Source organism: Cydia strobilella, chromosome 13 (assembly GCF_947568885.1).
Source record: "Cydia strobilella chromosome 13, ilCydStro3.1, whole genome shotgun sequence".
In the NCBI taxonomy this organism is placed as follows: domain Eukaryota; kingdom Metazoa; phylum Arthropoda; class Insecta; order Lepidoptera; family Tortricidae; genus Cydia; species Cydia strobilella.
In genome coordinates this window covers 11,222,092-11,244,978 of record NC_086053.1, presented here as the reverse complement: position 1 = coordinate 11,244,978, position 22,887 = coordinate 11,222,092, and the positions used below count along the sequence as shown (strand labels likewise).

General features: G+C 35.2%; 1 protein-coding gene across 4 annotated transcripts in view; it reads left to right on the top strand.

Moving 5' to 3' along the window:
• The window catches only part of LOC134746625 (serine-rich adhesin for platelets), a 306,716-nt gene that overhangs the window by 214,889 nt on the left and 68,940 nt on the right, over nucleotides 1-22,887 (top strand). For all 4 annotated transcript variants that reach the window (XM_063681062.1, XM_063681060.1, XM_063681059.1 and 1 more), the window contains exon 2: nucleotides 19,869-19,909. In XM_063681062.1, the coding sequence (XP_063537132.1) occupies nucleotides 19,869-19,909 (41 nt within the window). The remainder of the gene's footprint in view (nucleotides 1-19,868; nucleotides 19,910-22,887) is intronic.

The following is a 22,887-nucleotide window of genomic DNA, read 5'->3' as shown; positions in this document are numbered from 1 at the left end:
CCATCAAAAAACAGTAATTAGGCGGCGCCACCATACACCGAAATACTACCAAAAACACCCTACGTAATTTGGTCGGGTTATTTGTTGCCTTTTATGGTTCATGTTATACTCATGTCCCAGAGTCTAACTAGCGCCACCGGAGAGATTAGGAACTATTATTTAAAGCTGAAAGCGGTCACTTTTGCAACAATTCTGCCATAAGAGATTGGCATCCTTTCTATACCATCCATACCGCAAGTACTGAAACTATGCATGAATTTTCATGTCTACGCAGCCATTTTCCAATGGGTTTACGTGCCCAATGTTTCCGGAATTCCGTCGTGCAATGGCCGACTCCGAAATTTTTACGTGACAATAGCGGAGTGTCATCACGCGTCGTGTCACGTCATGTCGTTTCACGCGAATGCAATGTGTGTTTACTATTTACGGTTTGGAGCGTTTGCTAAATGAAAACGGCTTATATAGCCATGCTGTTCTACTATAATTTTCAAACCTATGCGATTATTCGGAGATAGACGGGTGCCCGCACAATCAACAAATTGCTGGTGAATATGGCGTCGGTAACTGTTGTCTTAAAGAGAACTGTCCAACAGTTTGTATAAGCAAATTTTACAAAGAACCTATGATTTTTAGTGATTGGAGATGTAGAAATATCCTGGAAGGATGTCAGAGCTCAGTAAATAATACCGAGTCCAAACTGAGATGATTTTGAGTCTTTTTATGTTATATCGGGAATTAAACTTACTTAACAAAATACCCAGGTAGTTTTCAAATTGCTTGCTATACGTAAACTGTAAACACAAGTAACTTTGATACAACTTTCCTTTTAAAGGTGTCAAACAGACTATTATCCCGATATAACAATTAGGTGGAGGCAGAGCCTCGGGTGGCATTTCACTAAAGGTGTTTGTTTACAATTTACGTTAACGGTAAAAAGGAAAAAGTGTCATACAAAGTACGTAAACATTTCCGCGGACCTTGATTTTATTCTAACATAAAATAAAACGAGGTGCTATTTGAAATAACACGTTTGGCAGACATGTAACTACTACTGAAAGCTTATTATAGCAGCTATGCCTAATAGACGTTGACGCTTTTAAAATGATATCGTTCTGAACACAGAAGGTCGTATAGAATGCGGCTTTCTTAGGAAACTGGGTCATTGTGTATGTGCTGGGAGATCTAGTTTCAACAAATGTAGTCCTCTGTGCACCCAGGCTTATGCGATTTGGCAGTCGTGTTGCTGTCATTTAATTTAAACATCATATCTATTATTGTGAGGACTTGTAATATAAGTCATCGCCATTCATTACCTAGAGGTAATATGCGGGAAAGATACTACAAGATATATATATGAGATACATCTCATCTTAGCGCTTTTATGGTTAAATTCCAAAAAGTCGTTTTTGAATTGAAATAATTGGCGTACTGGAATTGGCATTACTTATTACAATCCCATCATCTTACCTCCCAACTTAGTGGAGCTATTATTTAAACCCCGTTAGGATTATGAAAATATAAAAAGTTTTTGTCTTTATTAAAACAAAAAAATCGTTTAGTTTTATTTCATTGCGTCTTTTCAATTATAAACTCAAGAATTCTCGTGCGGAATCCCTGTAATAAGCAAACATCCTGACATCAGTTGTCGTCAACCATTGGCATCGAGACGATATCCGAATATTTGTCGTGACGTTTATTTACGTTTACTTCAAATTGAAATCGTATCAAATAAGATTAATGGGGAAATCAGCAATTCCATTTCAGTATTATATTATTCGAAGAGAGCATCATATTTAAAACCTCAAAAGTATTATTTAATATTTTCTCTGATATCGCATAATTCACAGATATCTACATTTGGTCTACCGACTAAAACCTTCACTTCAAAAAAAATATCGAAAAATTATAGAGGAATGTATAATATTTAGGTATCTTGGTATGTAAGCAATTTTACAGGTTTCCACATTTTTCACCAGTTTATTACAATATACTACATCAAACATTATCATACTAAAAGGGGCATTATGTTCGAAAGCATTAGGTATATTTTTACGAGTAGGTAAGAACGTCACAACTTTATACCATTTTCTACGGAATTTATAATCAATACGGTACAGGATAGAGCACAGCACTTTAACGCTAAAAGCCAAGTTTCTTTCGGAATTTCTTGAGAAATCATCAGGAAGAAAAACAAACAACCAAATGAAGGGTGATATTTATGGCCACTTTTTCTTTTGCTGGACTACTTAAAGATTCTTTTGTTATAAGTTATACATTGCATTGAATAAGTAAAAAGTAGGTACACCATTTATTTGAGTGAATGAACCATAAAGGATCGTTTTCAAGAAATAACTTATATTTTTAACGTACATACGTACGTAATACAAGTGCTTGACACTGCTCCAATGGCTGTCTCCTTCACTTTTAATTCCTAGTAATAGATGGGACAAAAGGGCTGCCAACTATTGATAAAAACTAGCAATCCCAGAAGTCACGTTTATTTTAGTATTAAATGGAAAATTACTTGTACAATAAATTATAATTATTGTTCTACAGTGACTACTGGTTGCAATCCGAATAAGCCTAAAGAGAATACGAACGATCCTACTTTCAATCAAAAAGATCCAAGCCTGAGCAAATATTTAATAGGTAAACAACGGGGCCTTAAGTATTGAGAGCCAATTTCTTCGACAGCTCCAGTGGTAAGTCGGTTAATCTTGTTTTCGAGGAGTCTGTTACGCTGACTGCTGTCACTAATTTATTTTTAATTGACAATTTTGCGTCTAAATTTCGTTCAGGAGAATTTAAACGACAGTTTGACATTCAGTGTTGTTTGTTTGGTAGATTTAAATAAAATGTTTATTTTTAAACTCCTTTAGTTTATTTAGCGTTTGTTGTGGTCTTGAATTTTTTATTACCTGTATCATTTTTCCGTTGCCGCTTATGCTAAAGGTAAACTTCATAACAATTAATTTACTGTTTTTTCACTTGGACGCTTCAACAACCCGTTTTCTTTTGGCAAGTATCCGAAATTAAAGCTAAAATTAAAACTAAATTTGATATTCAAGTCAAGTCAAATAATCAAGAGGCATCGTGCAGATTATAATAACAGTAGACATGTCACTGTTGACAGCTAGCTGACAGATCATATTATGGATGGTATAGAAAGGATGCCAACCTCTTATGGCAAAATTGTTGCAAAAGTGACCGCTTTCAGCTTTTAATAAGAGTTCCTAATCTCTCCGGTGGCGCTAGTTAGGCTCTGGGACATGAGTATAACATGAACCATATAAGGCAACAAATAACCCGACCAAATTACGTAGTTTGTTTTTGATAGTATTTCGGTGTATGGTGGCGCCGCCTAATTACTGTTTTTTGATGGACACTTTTCATACATAGAGATTTGGCTCTTTTATCCATGGATCATATCAAAAATAAATCCAGATCAAACTCATATGTTATTAATTACAATCAAAATGCGCCCCCAAAACTAGTGTTAAGTAAAAATTAATTTCAGCAATTTAAGCTAGCTTAAGCAAGATGTAAGTAATAACCTAGGCATATCATTTTACCCGTACACTCCTCATTAATATTAACAGCAAGAGTTAAACTACAATTCCTAATAGCTTTTGGGTCAATAATAATTCCTAATAGGCATGTTGTGGGTCATAAGTGGCTAAACTGACACGCAACGACAATTTTCAAAATTATCAAGATTATTTCATTAAGATAGAATGTTTAACCCAGCTACAGATTGTATTGTAAAAAATACCATCAACTCTTTAAAACATGGTTTAAAAATGTAGCCTATGTCACAAACAAAAATATTGATATCCTCATTTACCAAGATCGGTTTAGCAGTTTTGATTCGATGATGGAATACACTATTCAAATTTATAACTGAAGCACAATAAGGCCTCGTAGCCTAGTCGGTAACCCTGCCCATGAAGCAAGAGGTCCTGACTTCGAATTTATTTGTTTTTGTTACAAAAATGTGTTCCTGAGGTGTTTCTTCTTAGTAGTCAGGGTAACTATGAGGCCGTCCAGTCCTCTACTTTCCGTCTTTCGACAATAATATACTACATATAACCTTCTAGACCAAAATCTCATAGCCAAACCTCATGTTAAAATCGCTCCTACTGACCTAAACATTCCCAACCCAAATCTGCAGAATGTCTCTTAAATCGATGCAGAATTTAATGCAGACTTCAAATGCAGCCCGATTTAGTTTCTGTTTGGGTTAACAATCGACAACTTCTAAGTGGATTTATGGTTCGACTCACTGTCGAATGTTACGTGTTGGAAAATGGAGCTCGTATGTTTATATTTAGTACTGTCGGGTTAGGAGTTACCTAAATGTTTATGTGAATGTTTAAGTCTGAGGTATATTGGCAACCTGATGTAATGTTTATTAAATCTGATCCTCTTTATGATTTCATATTGATTGTAAAATACATCTCCATTACTTCTAGTAACATGCATTGTTTTCTACCATCAAGCAGGCCTGGTGATGGAAACTGAAGAACTATAGGAACACTGTAATACAACAATAACAACACAAACGTTAAATCTCTATGGAAGTATGAAGTTTACACTAACACTTACACACTTTGTCGCGTCGAAGTTTGTGCAGAATTAGCTTAGAAGAATTCTACTCGTATTTATATGTGCTTTCGTTAGTGCTCTAATCTAACTTAGTAGGAATAGTAGGTAATAAATAAAGCCGATTTATTTATGTCAAGTCGGGCAGGACCGAGAACCAAGTTATACCAGTAATTCAGCGCTGATTTATTTACAACCACATTTAAAGGGCCTATTTAATACCTACACGCCAGATTAAATATAAAAAGTCGATATTTCAGAATATTTAACAGATACCTACTAGTAGTGTCCAGTCGACAGCGGAAGTAGTGTTCTAAAATTTAGAACACTACTAAATGATCCGCATACGCTCTTATTCTTATATTAAGAGGGGACTAACGCAATATTGTGGTTATAATATTGATTTTTTACCCGTTTTAATCAAAAGGAAAATGCTACGAAACATTCATATGAAATCTAGACTATATGTTTGCAGACTCCAACCAAAACCTTAAAAGGTTAAAGTTAGCTCTATAGAAAAAAAAAACTAATTTTCAATTATTTTCAGTTTTATATCGTTATTCTATATACCATAGCAGTATAATTTTAGTGTGAAATATTTAGCCATTGATATAGCTGAGAAATCTGACGAGCAAAGTTTTATTGAGAAGCACATGAGAAGTATATTTTCAGAGTAATGGAAATTAAAGTTTAAACTGCGCGACGGGCAATCTTCCGTCGTAAATTTTGCGCGGCGCTCCATATCTTTTGTTTCCTTCTAATTTTCTGGTTTCACCCTCTCTTAATCAGATCTGTTTTCAGATCATTCTTAACACCTCGCCCGTTGTTCGCAGAAGTGAACCTACCCTGACCCTACCAAAATGAATGCCGGCATAGATAAAAATACACCAAGAATACTAAAAACTATTCTTGATATCACCGACAAAGCCTTTATAGATATGTCTGAGGGGCATCGGTTGACCCCTTTGATAAATAAGGTTTCGCTATCACTAGACAGATGGACTGCAGGGGCAGAGGTCGGAAATGGGTCGCCTCGGCAAATAGTTTACGAGAAATATGTGGACGCTGAGATGGGATAGGGGAGGGATGGCTTTTGGAAATTATTGCCGGACATTAATTTATCCATACTAATATTATAAATGCGAAAGTCTGTCTGTCTGTCTGTCTGTCTGTGTGTTACCTCTTCACGCTTAAACCGCTGAACCGATTTAGTTGAAATTTGGCATAGAGATAGTTTGAGTCCCGGAGAAGGACATAGGATAGCTTTTATGTCCGCAATCATCCCTTAAGAGGGTTAAAAGCGGGGTGGAATTGAGATAAATAATGAATTGCCTGATAATTTGTATAAGCAATTAAGCATAATTATGTTAACATTCAATGATTGCCATTAGACTTTATCCAGGCGCTATTCTAACTAGCTGCGCGTTACTAAGTCCACGCAGACGTAGTCGCGGGAAAAAGCTAGTATTACATATCAGGTTAAATATAGTGCAATTAAATACAGTTATGTGTAAAGTTATAAGTTTAGTACAAACATGATGAAAAAATATTCATTCACAGTAGTAGATGTTCAAATTTTTTTGTTAAGAGAAATAGTGTGCAGAACATTTTGAACACCTAGCCCGCTTAGCCACTTCTGCTGCTGACTGTAAATGTTGATTCTGTCCAGTTTCATAATTATTTTCTATGGATATTTCATTTTTTAAGTATATTCAGGTGTTTATAAAATAATCTTTCGAGGTTAATTTCAGTACAATTGTTTAATTGAATTGGCTTCGCAAAACTGTCTCGGCTGTATTTACATTTGCGGCTTGGAAAATACATATGTAATAACACCCGGGTATTTTTAATAAATCCACTGCAAATAAGGTTTAATTGGACTAGAGCACATTTTTCGAAAAGGAGGACGTAACATGGCATGGCATCCAACTAGGCGGACCAACGTTCTAGTCAATATCGCGGAAAACTGTTGGATGCTAGCACACGTTGTGGAGATCCTTTGGACTTTGAAAAATGTATTTTTCAGCACTGACTTTACTGTGTACGTACCTATTCCAAAAAAAAAAAAAAAAGTAGTTTAGGTAACTAAAATTTACTTTGTTGTACCTATATTTCAATTAGTCCATGATTATACAGGCTGTCCCTAGCCATTGGACAAAACCGAAATGTACATATGCATTAGGGTATTTAGAACCAGTATACGAAGTATCATAACAACCATTTACCGGTGTAGCGGTTACGAAGAAATTAACAAATTACGATTTTTTTGTTTTGGAGCAGCCTGTATGTGTTAGTAGCTCCTGAGGTCATAAATAGAATGAATTATGAAACCTTTCTTCGACCTTTTTGGTTATCTTTTTTATTTATGACACTAATAAGATTCTGAGTTTGGCAAGTGTCCTCATTGCCGCATATTTTCGAACAAATTGTCAAAAACACTGCCAATGATTAATACAGTATGTTTCTTTTTGTTGTCGATTATTGGAAATAACTTTTGTTTTATTTTTTTATCTTTTTTTCTTACTCGTATTAAAAAAATATTAACGGTAGAGCATTCCTGAGAAGTAACCCTACGTGGGATTTCAGGGTTTGTCCAATGGCTAAGGCCACCCTGTATACTCATGGACAAATTTAGAGGAACGCAAAAAAACGTTTAATTATTGGATTACAGCACCTAAAGTAATTTCATAATTTGTCATTATATACTTCTTTTCGCGTTCCTCTAAATTTGTCCATGAGTGTATATCAGATTTACCTGAGATAAATAATTCCAGTTAGACCAACAAGAAACTTACTAGAGTTAAGTACATGATTAAATTATAATTGATTCACGGTTAGTTTCACTAGACTTATATTGACCGGGATATAGACCGTGATTACCTTTGACCGTGATTACGGGTCACCCGTGAACATGATGCATGTAACTGCGTCGAAATATCGGGAGCTCACAAATAATACAAAATGATATAATATTGTTTTTTTTAATGTACATCCCAGTTAATCACCACAAAACCTTCAAAGAGAAGTTACCCTGTACAATCCACGTATATAATCAAACGGAAGCACTACCCTGAACATCTTAGAGATCTCACCATACAATATCCTAAAGCCCCCGGCCGGTGCAAGTCACGTACTGTGTACATTGAATTACGAGTACAGGGATAAAACGCTCGTTGCTAACAGTGAATAGGTGGGTCTAGAGTTAGTTAGTATGAAGTGTAGGTACCTGTGAACATATGAGTGAAATTAAAACTTTCTTTTTACGATACTGGGATTGAGTCGCGACTGTCGTGAGTCGTGAGTCGAATTATTTTTTGAGTACTTGTCCAGCCAGACGTCCGAGGTCACGGCGCACCCGCCATGTTTTAAAAAATACGAGCGCTGCATATTCTGTTGAAAGAGAGCGGCTTGCTCCCTGCTTCTAGCCGCCTGAGGGGTTATCTTAACTGTGAATTAATGCGGATACAATGCGTCTTGATTTTTGTTGTTTGTTGCATAAATTAAGTTCTCTAGAAAAGTCTCGATGTTTCTACATATAAGATTCAAATCTATTGCAAATTTAAATAACTCGAGAAAAACTAAGTCAACATCTTACGATTGGACTCGATTCTATCGGCAATATGTGTACCAATTCTCTATGTATGAACACTATGCTCTGGGCTGAAATACGCATTGCAAACATAAATTTCTAATATTTTCCGATTTCAGTAGGTATAAGTGCATGCCACGTGCTATGTAGGTTTGGTAGTCACCTAACTACATTGAATTACAAGGACCGTATACTTTGCTTCAGTGTTGTACTCAGGTAGGTCGGTGGTCCACTTCACTATATAGGTAATTAGGTAGCCGGGATTGCCGGTTGCATGAAGGTAATACAATCACGGTTAAATGTTGATTTTTCTTTTTAGCGTAATTACGAGCAAACAAGGCACAGTTTTTCCGTTTTTGAATGTTGTTTAAAGCTCCCTGGCTATTATAAGTTTTCATATTGCAGCCATGTTTTTGAATATAAAGCTCACTGTTTTTTTTAAGTTTCACAATAATGTACTCGTATCTCCTAAGGTGATATTATCTATACACTCATTAGGTATTACACTTTTTAAACACTACATAATGTGCGAGCGTTATCTAAAAATCTCATCATCATTATCTTCCTCCCGTTGTCCCGGCATTTTGCCACGGCTCATGTGAGCCTGGGGTCCGCTTGGCAACTAATCCCAAGAATTAGGGTAGGCGCCAGTTTTAACAACGTGACTGCCATCTGGCCTTCCAACCCAGAGGGTAAACTAGGACTTATTGGGAACTAGGCGTTATCTAAAAATCTAAAAAGAAATATTTAAGCAGTTAAGAGTGAGAGATCTAATAAATTACTTCACTTGTAGTTAAATAAAATGTTTGCATATAAATTGCCCTAAATTATCACTGAACGCTGTAATCCTTTTACTAATAAAGCAAAGAGCACAAACACCGAAACCCACTTTACCTTTTCTTTTCACAAAACTAAAAGCAACTTAATATAGGTTACATTCACTTAATTTCTTACTTGGCCTACCTTTTTACGTTATTTACTTTAGGGGCTACGTTAAAATGTGTACAGTTACTTACAATATATTTGCGCATTAATGGGACCGCTATCCCATAATTCATGGAACGGAAATTCTCGTATACCTATGTCATAAATGTGAAAGCTTGTATCGAGTTTCGCGACGAAAAACTAAATACGGAGCCAAATATTGATTACGTACTGGATTCAGGTTTTTTTACAAGCTTTTGTTTAGTTTCCCATTTAGCTTGGTAGTTCGTAATCATTTTTTTTAAGTTTAACATGACAACAACAGCGCAATACACAAATAATATACAAGACAATATTTAACATACTACTTTTCGCTTTGGGATTGAGCTACAATTTTGCATTATGCGTTAAATATATGCGTTCCCCAATTTGAACTGTCGCCTGCAATAGTTCCAGACCGATACGACCTTCAAATCTTCAAAAAAAAGAGCGTACTCCCATCTTAAAGGCTGGCAACGCACTTGCAACCCCTCTGGTGTTGCGATTGTCCATGGGCGACGGTGATCTCTAACCATCAAGCTATTTGTCTGCTCCTTTGCCTCCTATATCTTAAAAAAACATTAGAATTTAAATTTTTAGTTTTGTTTTCTGAGGCTGGTACTTCTTAAGGCTCTGTATAGCTAAAATTTAAAAAAATTGTCTTACGTTCTATAATGAATATAAAAAATAAAGCTGACACTTGCTGCCGGGCTAGCACATGATTGGCGCGAGAGTATCTCGCCGCGACATAGACTACCCGTCCCCCTTTAATTCATACAGTTAGTAAAAGACGGGTAGTCTATCTCGCGGCGAGATACTGTCGCGTCAATCATGTGCTCGGCCTAGTCGGCCTACTGGCGTTGACTGGCTAGAAACAAAACAAACGCGAGTACACGTCAGCAGCTAAGCCCGGACAAATGACGAACACACCGAATTTGCCGGCTGGCAGCCAACATGGGTTGTTCGTTGAGGCGCAAGACATGTAGGCTTAATCCGAGCCTTGTTGCCATTACGAGTTACGTATGTGCAAGTGAGTGTAACTCGCCAGTATCGTCATCGACATCTGTACTAACTACATATTTATAAGCGCAATTTTTATTGGTCGGTTTCAATCACGTCGGCAGCGGAAGCAATGGTCTCTAACACACGTCTCGAGACAATCGACGGCATTCGCCTAACAGCTAAAATCTCGGGATGATTTACACGCTGCGGTAGCTACCTAAATGGAACCCACCGGACGGCGTAGCCACACTAGCCACGATGACTATGGCAATTGTTAACGCGATTAAAAAAGTATTTCAGTAACTGACATTTTGGCTAAGCTTGGTTTGATATCCGACGGCACCCGATAATAGCCAATTATGGGCCCGATGTTACATATTTCAACGTCATGTTGTACGAGACACTCCAGAACCCGATTCGCTCAACCATGAAGAACACGGAATGCAGTTGTTGATATTGGAAGCGAACCATTATATAATGTATGTGTGATGTCTTGATAACATTTAAGTACGTTAGTTCTCCTGAGACTCGCTAAGCTATAGACATAACCACAGTCCTAGAATACTAAGTTTAGGTAATACAGTTGCTGGAGGGTAGAAGCCAATGTTTAGTCTGTTGACCGGATTCTCCCAAGACGCTAAGATTGGGTGAATACTAAACGTGTGTGCACTGACTCTGAATATATGTGGAGACAAAAAGAATAATAGATTATAAGGTTATATGTATATTTAGCTAAACGCAGGACGCTGGACTTGGCTAGTATTCTGGAGTTTTTTGTATAGCACCAATGGCAGAGCTCCATACCATTAACCACATCACTGCAACTGCAGTTCTGGTTCTGCAGCACTGTCTTGATCGTTTTGATAACTACCCTTGTGAACCAGTACCTTTTGTAAGATTATATTAGTTCACTACTAATCGAAGCTTTATTTGAGTCGTCGAGATCCTGGTCTACACGACGGCTTTATCTGTTATCATGAGCAAACAAGAATTCTCAAGGCGGCTGCTACTAATATTGAAATATGCTAATTGAAACACCTCCAGGTGCAAGAGACAATAGAAAATTACACTTTATCAACAACAGCACTACTGGGTGTTGTTGTTGATAAATTGTGTTTTTTTTTTCTCGTTTTCGTCGCAATTTAGTCGTAATTTATAGGTGTGCAACAATACAGTTCTGTCAATAATGTAAAAGTCGAAATAGTTCCACAGTTTTTGTGGTCACAATCAATTAACAGTATATTGTATTGTGTATATTGTATATATGTATTTACAGTATGCTGTATATTTACATAAAAATCAATTATTTTTTTGGCTTCTTTACGAATACGAAACTCGCAATTTACTCTCACACGAGGGTGAATTTCACGGCTTCACATATGCGCTCGAACGTATCAGTTGGAATCCTTAATCTGATTATTGTCGCCAGATAAATTCCGTGACTTATTTTTTGCAAAACATCTGTAAATCAATTATTTATGCATTTGTCACGAATGTCTGTAAAACCTGTTGCATTTAATTCGATATACTCAAATTCGTTAGAAAATATATATAACTGAATTCCTAGCAGAGCCAAGACTCCATTCGGTCGTGTTTTAATTTATCGCCACTCGTTGCGAATTCCCTACTATCCGGACTTGGATCACAAATAACTAAAACGATATACTACGCGACTAATTCGAATATACCACGTCTCCCAGAGAAAGAAAACTTCAACATTTTCTAATTACAAAACAAATGACGCTCCGCTTCAGCTGGAAACAATTTTCTTTTCTGTTTCTTTCACCACAACGTCCAATTTGCCATGAGGTTTAATATAAATAGCGTGGCGTAGCAGAGGAAAGTGAAGCCAGTAGTGTATTTAATTTGCACAACCCCACACGAACGAAACCGCAGATGTAATTGGAACGCGAGAGAGTTGACAGTGTAATTTATTATACTGAACTTTTAGTAAATATTCTCTGCTGAAGTTGGTAACTGCTTAACGATGAAAGTTCAGTGAAAATATCCGCTTCTTTATTTTTTAGTATCGTATATTTTTTATTTGGTACTTGTTATGACCATAGAGTAACTTATACTAGAGCGGTACTGTCATAGTAAATTTTGTAACCCCAGTAAATTCACTGCCATCTGTCGACACACTTTAAAACTAAAAATAAATATTTATAAAAATACGATAAAATGTATTTAAATATGGATAAATGATTTTTTTATTTGCATTAATTATTATTATATGACTTTGACCCATGTTCTTTCACTGGTATGCGTTAAAATTATAAATAACAAACGAAACAGTCAACGCCCTCTATACGAGTGTAGGCCAAAACTAGTGGCGCCATCTGATCGAGAATCAAATTTTCGTGATTTTCGAGGCACGTTTTTTCCTTAGACTGTATCCATCTATTACGGAGTTATATCTATCTTTGTTATGACGTTACAATCAACTTGAGGGATACTCAAATAAGTTTTCGATGCAGTCAAATATAAAGTTCTAAATAAACTCTAAAAATGACATTAATATAGAGTAGCAAAAACTTTCAATAATAATCACTTGTGATACAACTTTCGAGCAAAATCAAAGCGCAGCGTTAAATAAAACAGGCTTCATATCAGCTCCAAGAGCTGCTAGTATATCAAATAAATAATAAATAAATATATACAGGATGGCTAAAAAATAAGTGCATTCCCGTTGCCAGGGAGGTTTTGGGATTATAATGAGCAACTTTTACTATCGGGTCAAAACAATTTACCCTCCCATAGAAAATCTCATCATCATCAAAAAAAATTCGCGATTTCGGGGTTGATCCGATAGTAAAAGTTGCTCATTATTATATAATCCCAAAACCTCCCTGGCAACTGGAATGCACTTTTTTTGCCACCCTGCATATAAAAGCTATGATTGCCCCACAAAGTTATTTCACAAAAACTTCACAAAACCTCAGTATTTACGAGTAGTGGAGTCAATATAAAGTTTAAGTTACATTAAATGCACACTCAAATTTTTCTACATGGGTGAATTCTATATCATATTGAATACCCGTCTGTAAAGTAACAACTTGATATCAGTTCCCGTTTTTGAGAAATAAAACTTTTTTTTAAATCTTTTATACTACTTAAACAATAATTCCCACATAAGATATTTTTCGTAGAATGGGTTATGAAGCTTATACGACTACACGGTCAGAATATCTCTCGACAATAATGTAAATTATAGATTTATTGAAACAAATTATTGTTTTGTAAGTTTTTCATGACCGAGGAACTCCCACACCGAGAGAAAAGTTTACTATGGTGGTTGTGAAGTAGTTGTATCGATCATGTTTAAAAATCTCCCGAGTCACTACTATATTTGTAGAATAGCAGCAAGATTTTGGAAACAAACAGCAAATAATGTTCTGCACAATTAATGGACATTTCTAGTTTTTTGCCAGTAACTGCACAAGTTATGGAAGAATAACATATTCATTTTTCTCTCGATAATTAAATCAATTTCCAGCATAAAAAATTTAAAAAGTATACGGTATTTCCAGGCATTCACAGAGGCCAATTCGAACTTTATTTAAGATGTCAATAATATATAATTTTGTTATCATTCGCCCGACCGTCTCACTCGCACCAAAACATATTTTAACTAGTACGAGCGAAACGCACACGCAAATTAAAAAAATGTCATTTTTAATAACAAAGTTCGAATTAGCCTCAAGGTATATTAGGAAAGTATACCTTATGGCTTATGGCATTGCGTTAAGGTTCAATAGTTCAATGCATTAAGTGTCTGTATTTATATGAAAAACAATAGCTGTCAAATTTTTATATCTATTCACAAAACGTTTAGAATACTGGATGCTGTGTCAGATATAAATAGACCCTTGAAGTCTTACAACTATCTATTATGCTTGATCTGAATCTTACTGGTTAGTAAGGACCGTCCACTTAGTTATACTTCGAATAGCCGCCCGGACAAATTATAAAGCTAATTTCGAATTTTAAATTTTGACAATTCACGAGAAGAGTAACGTAACGTCAAACGATATGTTTGTCCCTTTTCAACGATCCTGTCATCCGATGCTTTTAGTAGCGGGAGCTGTGAGAGTGAAAAGACGCAAATGTCAGCAATTCTTACCGCTTGGTATTTGTCAGCGAGCGCATCGCGACATGAAACCAGTATGAACCTGGCCCTCGATTACGTATAATTGTAAGGAAACTTGGGATCAAGTTATATTAGTCTAAGGTCTAACAGTTGAGAATAAGACGTGCTCTGAATATACAGTGTGGAATTTTTTTATGGGCCCTGAAGGGAAAGTGCCTTAAAACCTTAAGTTAGCTCATTTTATTTTTAAAAATAAACAAAACTGCATTCAAAGGTTTTTTTGAAATTCGCTTGTCTCGCCTGGGAATCGAACCGACTAAAAATTCCAAACAATAAACACTCCCTATTTTATTATACTAGTCGATACCACGTCGATACAGTTAATGTTAATGATAACATTTCTTCAAGAAACATTAGGTCTTACACTCGTCTGTCGTACAAAATTTCCATAAAATCGAATATTTAGTACTCAAGAATATTTTTAGACAAGCAAAATTGAAAAAAAAAATTAAAAACCTTTGAATGCAATTTAGTTTCTTTTTAAAAATAAAAGAATGTCTCCTTTAAGTAAAATGAGCTAACTTAAGGTTTTCAGAGAATTTCCCTCCAGGGCCCATTAATTTGATTATTAAATTATAGTGGTAAGTAAGCGCATTGAGTATGCACTTTTGTCTCAGGCGATGCCTCTTGGCACGATTGATTGTTCCTTAGGGCAAATAAAACTGATTCAGCCCGGTAGCCACGAGATCGTAACGCCCCCCAAAAGGGGGGTGAAAGGGTCGGCTCCCCAAGTCCAATCTATGCTATATTTCTTCCTGTTCTTAGCAAGTAGGGCAACTTATATATCATTTTCGTATAATTTAGGAACGAGGAATTCATTTTTGAAAAAATTATTAGACCTTTCCATACAAAAAAAATGAGTCGTTTACAAAATTTTTTAATGTTATGTAATTTTTTGTGACAATTTTCCCTGTTACAATTACAGTGTGGCGATTTGCACTAAGAGTGATTCTCAAAATAGTGGCATCTTAACCTGTCATCGAGTTTTTGAATGGAATGTATGCTTATTTTCTCTTTTTCATATGAAACAAAAATATGTATAGATAAACAAAAACAATGTTAATCGAGGCCAAGTCATTATTTTTATTTAAATTTAATACTTATATTTAAAAAAAATAAAGAGTACCAGTTTTCACTGTAACCTGTCTTGTCCAAACGCATCGCTGTTCTAGTTTTAGTCCTTTAGATTTTATAAGCAACAATTAATGTAACAAACATATCATGCTATATAACAACAAGAATAATACCTTTAGTTTTTTTTATAGCACTGGTCTTTTATATATATTTTATACAACAATATTTGCGCACGAAGTTTGTCCAGCGATATTTTCACTGTAACCTGTACATGCGTGGTGATGCATCTGACTCACACATAGAAAAACATATTAAGATCATAATCCCTGCAAAACATGCCGCCAGTATCGAACTACCCATCGTAGTAAACTTTCGTGCCTGAGGTGTCGTAGTTTTGTGGATAAAACTAATTGAAGGAAGGAATCCGGAGTTTGTAACAGGTATGTTAACTTTAACTTACCTTAATTATTTTATCATTTTGGTATGGAGCCTTTTTTGCTTATACCATTTTAATGTTGTAATAAGTAATACTGATTGATACTAAAAATGAGCAATGCGTATGATTAACGGTTTTAGAGATAAAATAAATAAACAATACTTTTCACTCTAACCTGTGTAACTTTAACCTGTAATCAATGTACAAGTTAAAGTGATCATAGAAAGGTTAAAGAGCCCCATGTACAATGGATGGATGTTAATGGGACGCTTGCCAGGGGAAAAATATTTTTTCACCTCACTCGCTCGGAAAACCTCAGTTTATAGCGCGAAATCTGCGTGCAAAAGTCTATTTTATCCGCTAGCGTGCAAAAGTCATTTGAATTTCGAACACGATGAATACGAGTGCTTTTCTTTGTTTATTTTGTTTGGATTTGAACGTGTTATGTCTTAAATTTGATATGTTAAATAGAGGGCAAAATTAAATTATATATATATATATATATAAAATATAATATATATATATATATATATATATATATATAAAACTTCAAAACTACGCCGGCTCCAACCCTACACCTCGGACCCGAGAAGATTTAATTCCCTCCTAAATTGTAGGAGGGTATCCCAATATGGGACCGGCAACAAACTCGGCGGGACACATCTTTTCAAAACATATTATACTCATATTGGGATACCCTCCTACAATTTAGGAGGGAATTAAATATTCTCGGGTTCGAGGTGTAGGGTTGGAGCCGGCGTAGTTTTCCTAGACTTATATTGACCGGGATATAGACCGGGATCAATAAAAGTCTAGTGAAACTAACCGTGAACTCGGCGTAGTTTTTATCGCGCATACCTATATATATCTTTACTTGAAAATAGTTGTATTTTATAACTAGCCTTATGAACCGATTTTGCATGTACAACCAGCCCTAAAGTTGATAGTCTATGATGGTTCATTGTTTTTAGTATGTGGGTATTTTTGCACTTTGTAGTTTTTCCTCAATCACCCGTTGACCACGAACGCTGTAAAGGGTTCGAAACGTCGGGATGTATTATAAATTCAATATACCGAATATACGCAATATAATCAGTTTTCATAGTTTTATTATATTTGTAACAAGTTTTAGAGTTGATAATAAGTACTTTGTTCTTTATTAAGTTTTAAGCGAGTTTTGAACTTATTAATAAAACTTTTTATCATACCTCCCAAACCAAACAACTTAATATTACTTAATATTGTCTTCGGTTACCGCGATAGTTACTCATGAAATAAAACTAATAATAATAATAGTGTATAATTATAGTGTATAACTAGCCTTATGAACCGATTTTGCATGTACAACCAGCCTTAAAGTTTGTAGTCTATGATTGTTCATTATTTTAGTATGTGGGTATTTTTGCACTTTGTAATTTTTCCTCAGTCACCCGTTGACCACGAACGCTGTAAAGAGTTCGAAACGTCGGGATGTATTATAAATTCAATATACGCGATATAATCCGTTTTCATAGTTTTATTTCATTAATATTACTTAGTAAGTAAGGAAACTAATGTATGGAGTGAGGACTCTAAGCTTACTTATTTTTCTATGTCCATGGTGATTGTGAATGATTATACTGAGGTTGTGAAATATATAGTTAGTGCCATTTAGTTATGGTTCGTAGAAATAAGCATAATAAAAATTAACAAATTTCTTAAACATAATTGGTATTGTTACCATAACTCGACCGCACATATTTTTGGTATAAACTAATTAAAATCAGAGTATATATATAATATATTGATTAATTGATAACACTTTTATTTTATTTTCCATACAACTCTCTTTAACCTGTCTAATGTCACTCTCACCTGTACCTTCAAATCTTTAACAGGCTATAACTTTTACATTTGTATGATTTTTTCGTGGCCTTTAGTAAAAATGCTAAATGTGATACTTTAATAATATTTTTCCATCCTTAAAATGTGAAAAAAGTAAAAATAAAAAAAAAGGTTTCACTTTAACCTGTCGATGCCACTATTTTGAGAATCACTCCTAAATAAAAAAATGGACAATGTAGCCCATTTATTGTTCATTCTGGAAAATATCACTTTAAAGGAATAGCTGCCGAAACGCCTGTCAAAAAAGAGGCGTTTTTTCTTACTAAGCGGCGTTTTAAGTTTCCAAGTTTTTATTCCTTACTTGTTGTTTTTATTCCTCACTTGTTGTTTTTATTATTTTTTCGCAACTGTGTTAAAAAACGTCGTTCGATACACGTGCGGAAATGTCATTCTTCACTCGTCCCGAGTCTTGCCAAGATACCTATCTCGGTACTCGTGAAGTAATGACATAGTTTCCGCACTAGCATCGAAATGTACTATTTATTTCATTTGGGCACCAAGAAGTATGTTGGTAGTAAACCTTTTTGCGAGTAAAATAGTATGTAATAATGATTTAATATAATATTGTTAATTAACTAAAGTTTCATTATTGCGTCATTTCATCTCATAACCCTACTACCCATTGAATTGAATGACCTTTTTCACGTTTTCTGCAGCAATGCAGTCGACTGCAGCAATATTGAAGCGCGACATTGCTGTCGACTGCTACGGCAGTAGCCGTAAATGTCAAAATCAAATTTCCTGTCTGGATTTTGACGTTCATTTAAAATAAATAATCAAAGGGGATCATCGATTTTGGACCCGGAGGACAAACCATCGCGTATATTATGGTACACTACACAGACGGTTACAGTAATTATAAACGCATTTGATTACGGAAAAAGATATAATATTGGGTGTAAATGAAACGGGAATGTATTATACAATAAAATAAATTATATCTATTATTAATTTCCGTAAATCACACCATCATCTTTATTAGCATAGCTTAACGCTCAATTTCGCACAAACCGTGAGGTTTTCACTAAGGAGTTTAAAATTCTCTTTGCACTAAACTTTATGGTTGGTAAAAAAGTGTGTATTCTAATTTGGCACTAACTGCCACTGTCTGTCATTGCTATGTCATAGCCTCATAGCTGACATACGTGAGATATATGCCGCAATGTATGCATTGCGCGTTTTATCGGAGCTTTGCCTGAGGTGTGTTAAGTAAGCGCGCAATCAAAATTAAACATGCGTAAATAATCGTTACGCGTACCGATGAAACTGGGTAAGTTAGTCATGGGAGAATTAACGGTCGACCGCATCGCGAACTCTCGGCAGTTCAAGCGGACCGATCGTGTACCGCGAACATTGAAGTGAGACGGAGATATGGAAGTCGATCAAACGTTCTCTACAGTGAATCAGTACCCGTCAGTTAGTGCCTGCGTGGGTAATTTAAATAGCTTGGACGTCGTAATAATTATGGTTGTATTCCATACAATATTACATATACGTGAGATTTTTTTTGTTATTACACTAACATGAGTAAGAGATTTATGAAGGTGAAACAAAAGTCGAGTGTCCATTTTCTATAAGCAACAAAAAAAAATTCGAAACAAAAATGGTTAATAGTAATTAAACGGATTCATTTACGTTAGAGATTTTTTTGTAGAATATAGTAAATATAAAGAGCTTAATTAACATGTAATTTTTATGTAAACATTAGTTGTTATTTTTATGTAAAAAAAATTTTTAATAAAGTAAGTTATTGGGGGCAGGTTTCTGTGCCAAGCTGGAAGAAAATATAAATACTTAATGAGTATATGCCTGAGAACAGTATATTAGAAAATCTCTAGTGTGGGGATTGATGTTTTGGTTTATTTCTCTATTTTAGTAATAATTTGGATTTATAAAAACAAATTGACATATTTTGTGGAGATTTTTTTCAAAATATATTATTTGTAACATAGGTAATCACATCTCAAAAAATCTCTAATGTGAGAATTAATGTAGATTTCTCATACATTTTGAACTGTGCGGACCGGCCTAGAGGGATACACTAGTCAGTCTTTAAGCGGCCTTATATCGAAGAAAGGAAAATAATAATTAATCAGCAAATTCCAAAAAGGCAACAGGGCAATATTCCTTTGGATGTTCTTAGTGTTAATCTGCCCTTTTCATTGCAGGTGGCGCCATAGGCAGCCAAGGGGTGTCGGTCTCCACTCAGGTAAGCTTCATACTTATTATTAGAATTTTGAGTTATACTTTGTCAAAGGACTGTCTCATTTCAAACATAGAAAGTGACTAGAGAGTGGTATAAGGCCAACAAGGTAGATATTATTAGAGAAAGACATGAACCCGCCTAATTGTCCGGAAGTTGTGTGTCGATTGCTTATCGAGAGATACTGGGCCCTTATGAAAATATATCTTCAAAAAAATGCTAAGGCTGCAACTTCCCTTGATGACTTAAAAAAAAGTGGAATAAGGCGTCTGAAAGCGTGACCAAGAAAGTCGCCCAAAACCTGATTTTTATTTTTATTTTATTGGGAAACAAACAGCTTACAATCTTACACAATATGAATTAATATTAATAAAACACAAGCCAAAACAGTTTCTACTAGTTAATTAAGACAGAAAAGCTTAACGTCAAGATGCAGAACATCAAAAGAAAAGTCAGGTTGCGGCCAAAGTAGGGGCATGGCAGTTGTTTATCTAAATTAAAAACCGGCCAAGTGCGAGTCGGACTCGCGCACCGAGGGTTCCGTACTTTTTAGTATTTGTTGTTATAGCCGCAACAGAAATACATCATCTGTGAACATTTCAATCACGGTTCATGAGATACAGCCTGGTGACGAACAGCGGAGTCTTAGTATTAGGGTCCCGTTTTTACCCTTTGGGTACTGAACCCTAAAAATAATCCGTTTTCAGATTACATATTTCTATTTACTTTTGTTATTTTTCAAAAACGCGATGTCATTATACAGCTTCTACACTAAGTAGTTGTCTACTTCCTTTTCGATACGGTCCTTAGGTACCTAAAATTATTTTGTATGGGAGGTAACCAAAAAAACATGTTTCCTAGTTTTTTTTTACCGTTCTGTCGCCATGCATGATTTATGTATCCATGCCAAATTGCAGCTTTCTAACACTTACGATCACGGAGCAAAGCCGCGGACGGACGGACAGGCGGACATGGCAAAACTATAAGGGTTCCTAGTTGACTACGCAACCCTAAAAATGAATCATATTTTTACAATAGGTAGCAATTGTCTCATAACTATATTTTTATAATATCATCATGAAACAAAACTGCTGTTAAAACTGAAGATTTGCAAGATAAAGTAGTATATTGTTCCCGGTGTCGTTAAGGCACTTCTTGCCATTTCAACATTTTAGGAGATCATAAACTAACTTTAGATGCTATTTCATTTCGAAAATAAAATGTCGGGCCATTAAATAAAGCTAAATTGTATTAAGACTTGATACAATTTCAAGTTGTTGATACACATACTCGTACTTATACACATACAGTTGTTCATTTTTAGATACTACACTTGATATTACTTAAATATGCTGATGTTAATGAAATGAAATGAAAAACTTTATTTTCAGGAAACCAATGGCCTATAGATAAATACCTTAAAACTAGCATACATTTTATAAAAAACATATTTTAAAACTAAAAACTACACACATGTATTACGCAACCCCGCAGTGTCAGGGAACCGGCTGCGGAACCGCCGGAACTTGACACCCTTCGGCCAAAACTCCTCCTTGTTGAATAGATTAATTTGATAATTAATTTTAACTCAACTTTAGAAGGTATTAAATACCAATTTAATAACTTTATACATATTCTAAACTGATTAGATTTTACTCTATCAACAGACACTTGGAACTTTCGAATAATCTCGTGTGGAGCTCCAAATTTTAATATCAATTTATCCAGCACGTGTAAGCTATTTGTTTACGTGACAGCATTTCAGGATTCGTGGCACGTGTATTACTTTACAAGCATGGGTAAAGAACACCTGTGATAAAAAAAAGTTAGGAGGGCGCTACACAATATTACAGATCCTGTAACTTCAATATCACTTAAGGAATTCTATAAAGAAGAAAATAAAATTCTTGAATAATATGTTGCCTGATGGAGGAACCGAGCAATAACATGTCTTGAGCAGGCAAGCGAATAAATTGTAATAAAAAGGTACATAGGTAATATGACTACAGGCATAAAAAACCGGCGATCATTAAAAAGTACTTCTTATTTTTTATTTTTTTTTGCACCGTGTTTGAAAAGTTTGTATTAATAAAGCTTCTTAATTTATGTGTAATTACGAGTACGTGCATTAATACCAGTGTCGAGTTATTTCGCTCTCTAAAACAATTAATATTCGCTTTCGAACATACACGAATGTCAAATCAGTAGTTCTTAAAATCCTTTATCATTGGTTTTCGTTTAATCCATACCTACTGAACGCGATACCGTGTATACATATACACAGTATCGTCAACGCCGATCAAGATTCATTGGGAATATGTCAAATCAATTAGATTTATGAATCAATATAAGTTTAGTGAAACTAACCGTGAATCATTCAAAACTCTAGATTTATGAAGTTTTAATGTTGTCCCTTGATGGCGCGAGTCTCTATAATTTATGTGATAAATAAGTACATATTATGGTGGATCTACGTAAGTTATGGATTGATAAGCGATTCGTTAGTTAGGAAAGCATTATTTAGATCAAAATAAGATAAATACTAACCAACTTGATTGATGAATTAACATCCAAAGGTAATTTACTTAACGTTTCTAAATAGCTCTATATTTCACATCATCATTACAATAACATTTATTAAGACAATGGACAATAGAGAGAGACCGGAATGAACCGTGTCCTATACCGGTGATGAGGTAGGCTAATTTACGACGCGATCTTCTTTTAATGAAATTCCTGCGACGTAAGGACCGTGGAAAGTGAAAACCCTTTGTTTTAAGTCTTCAGGTGTCTGCCCTTTGCGTGGGGAACAAGGAAGGAAAGGCACGTATGCTGTGAAAAGATGACGTTCGGATGATAGCTGCTTAAGAGGCCGGTGTCGATTTTAGTCGCAAAAATGTAAGATTGATAGATTTAGTCGGTGAAATTGTACACCGTTTGTTACCTAATTGAAATAACAAGTACTGGTTTCTATTAGCACGTCT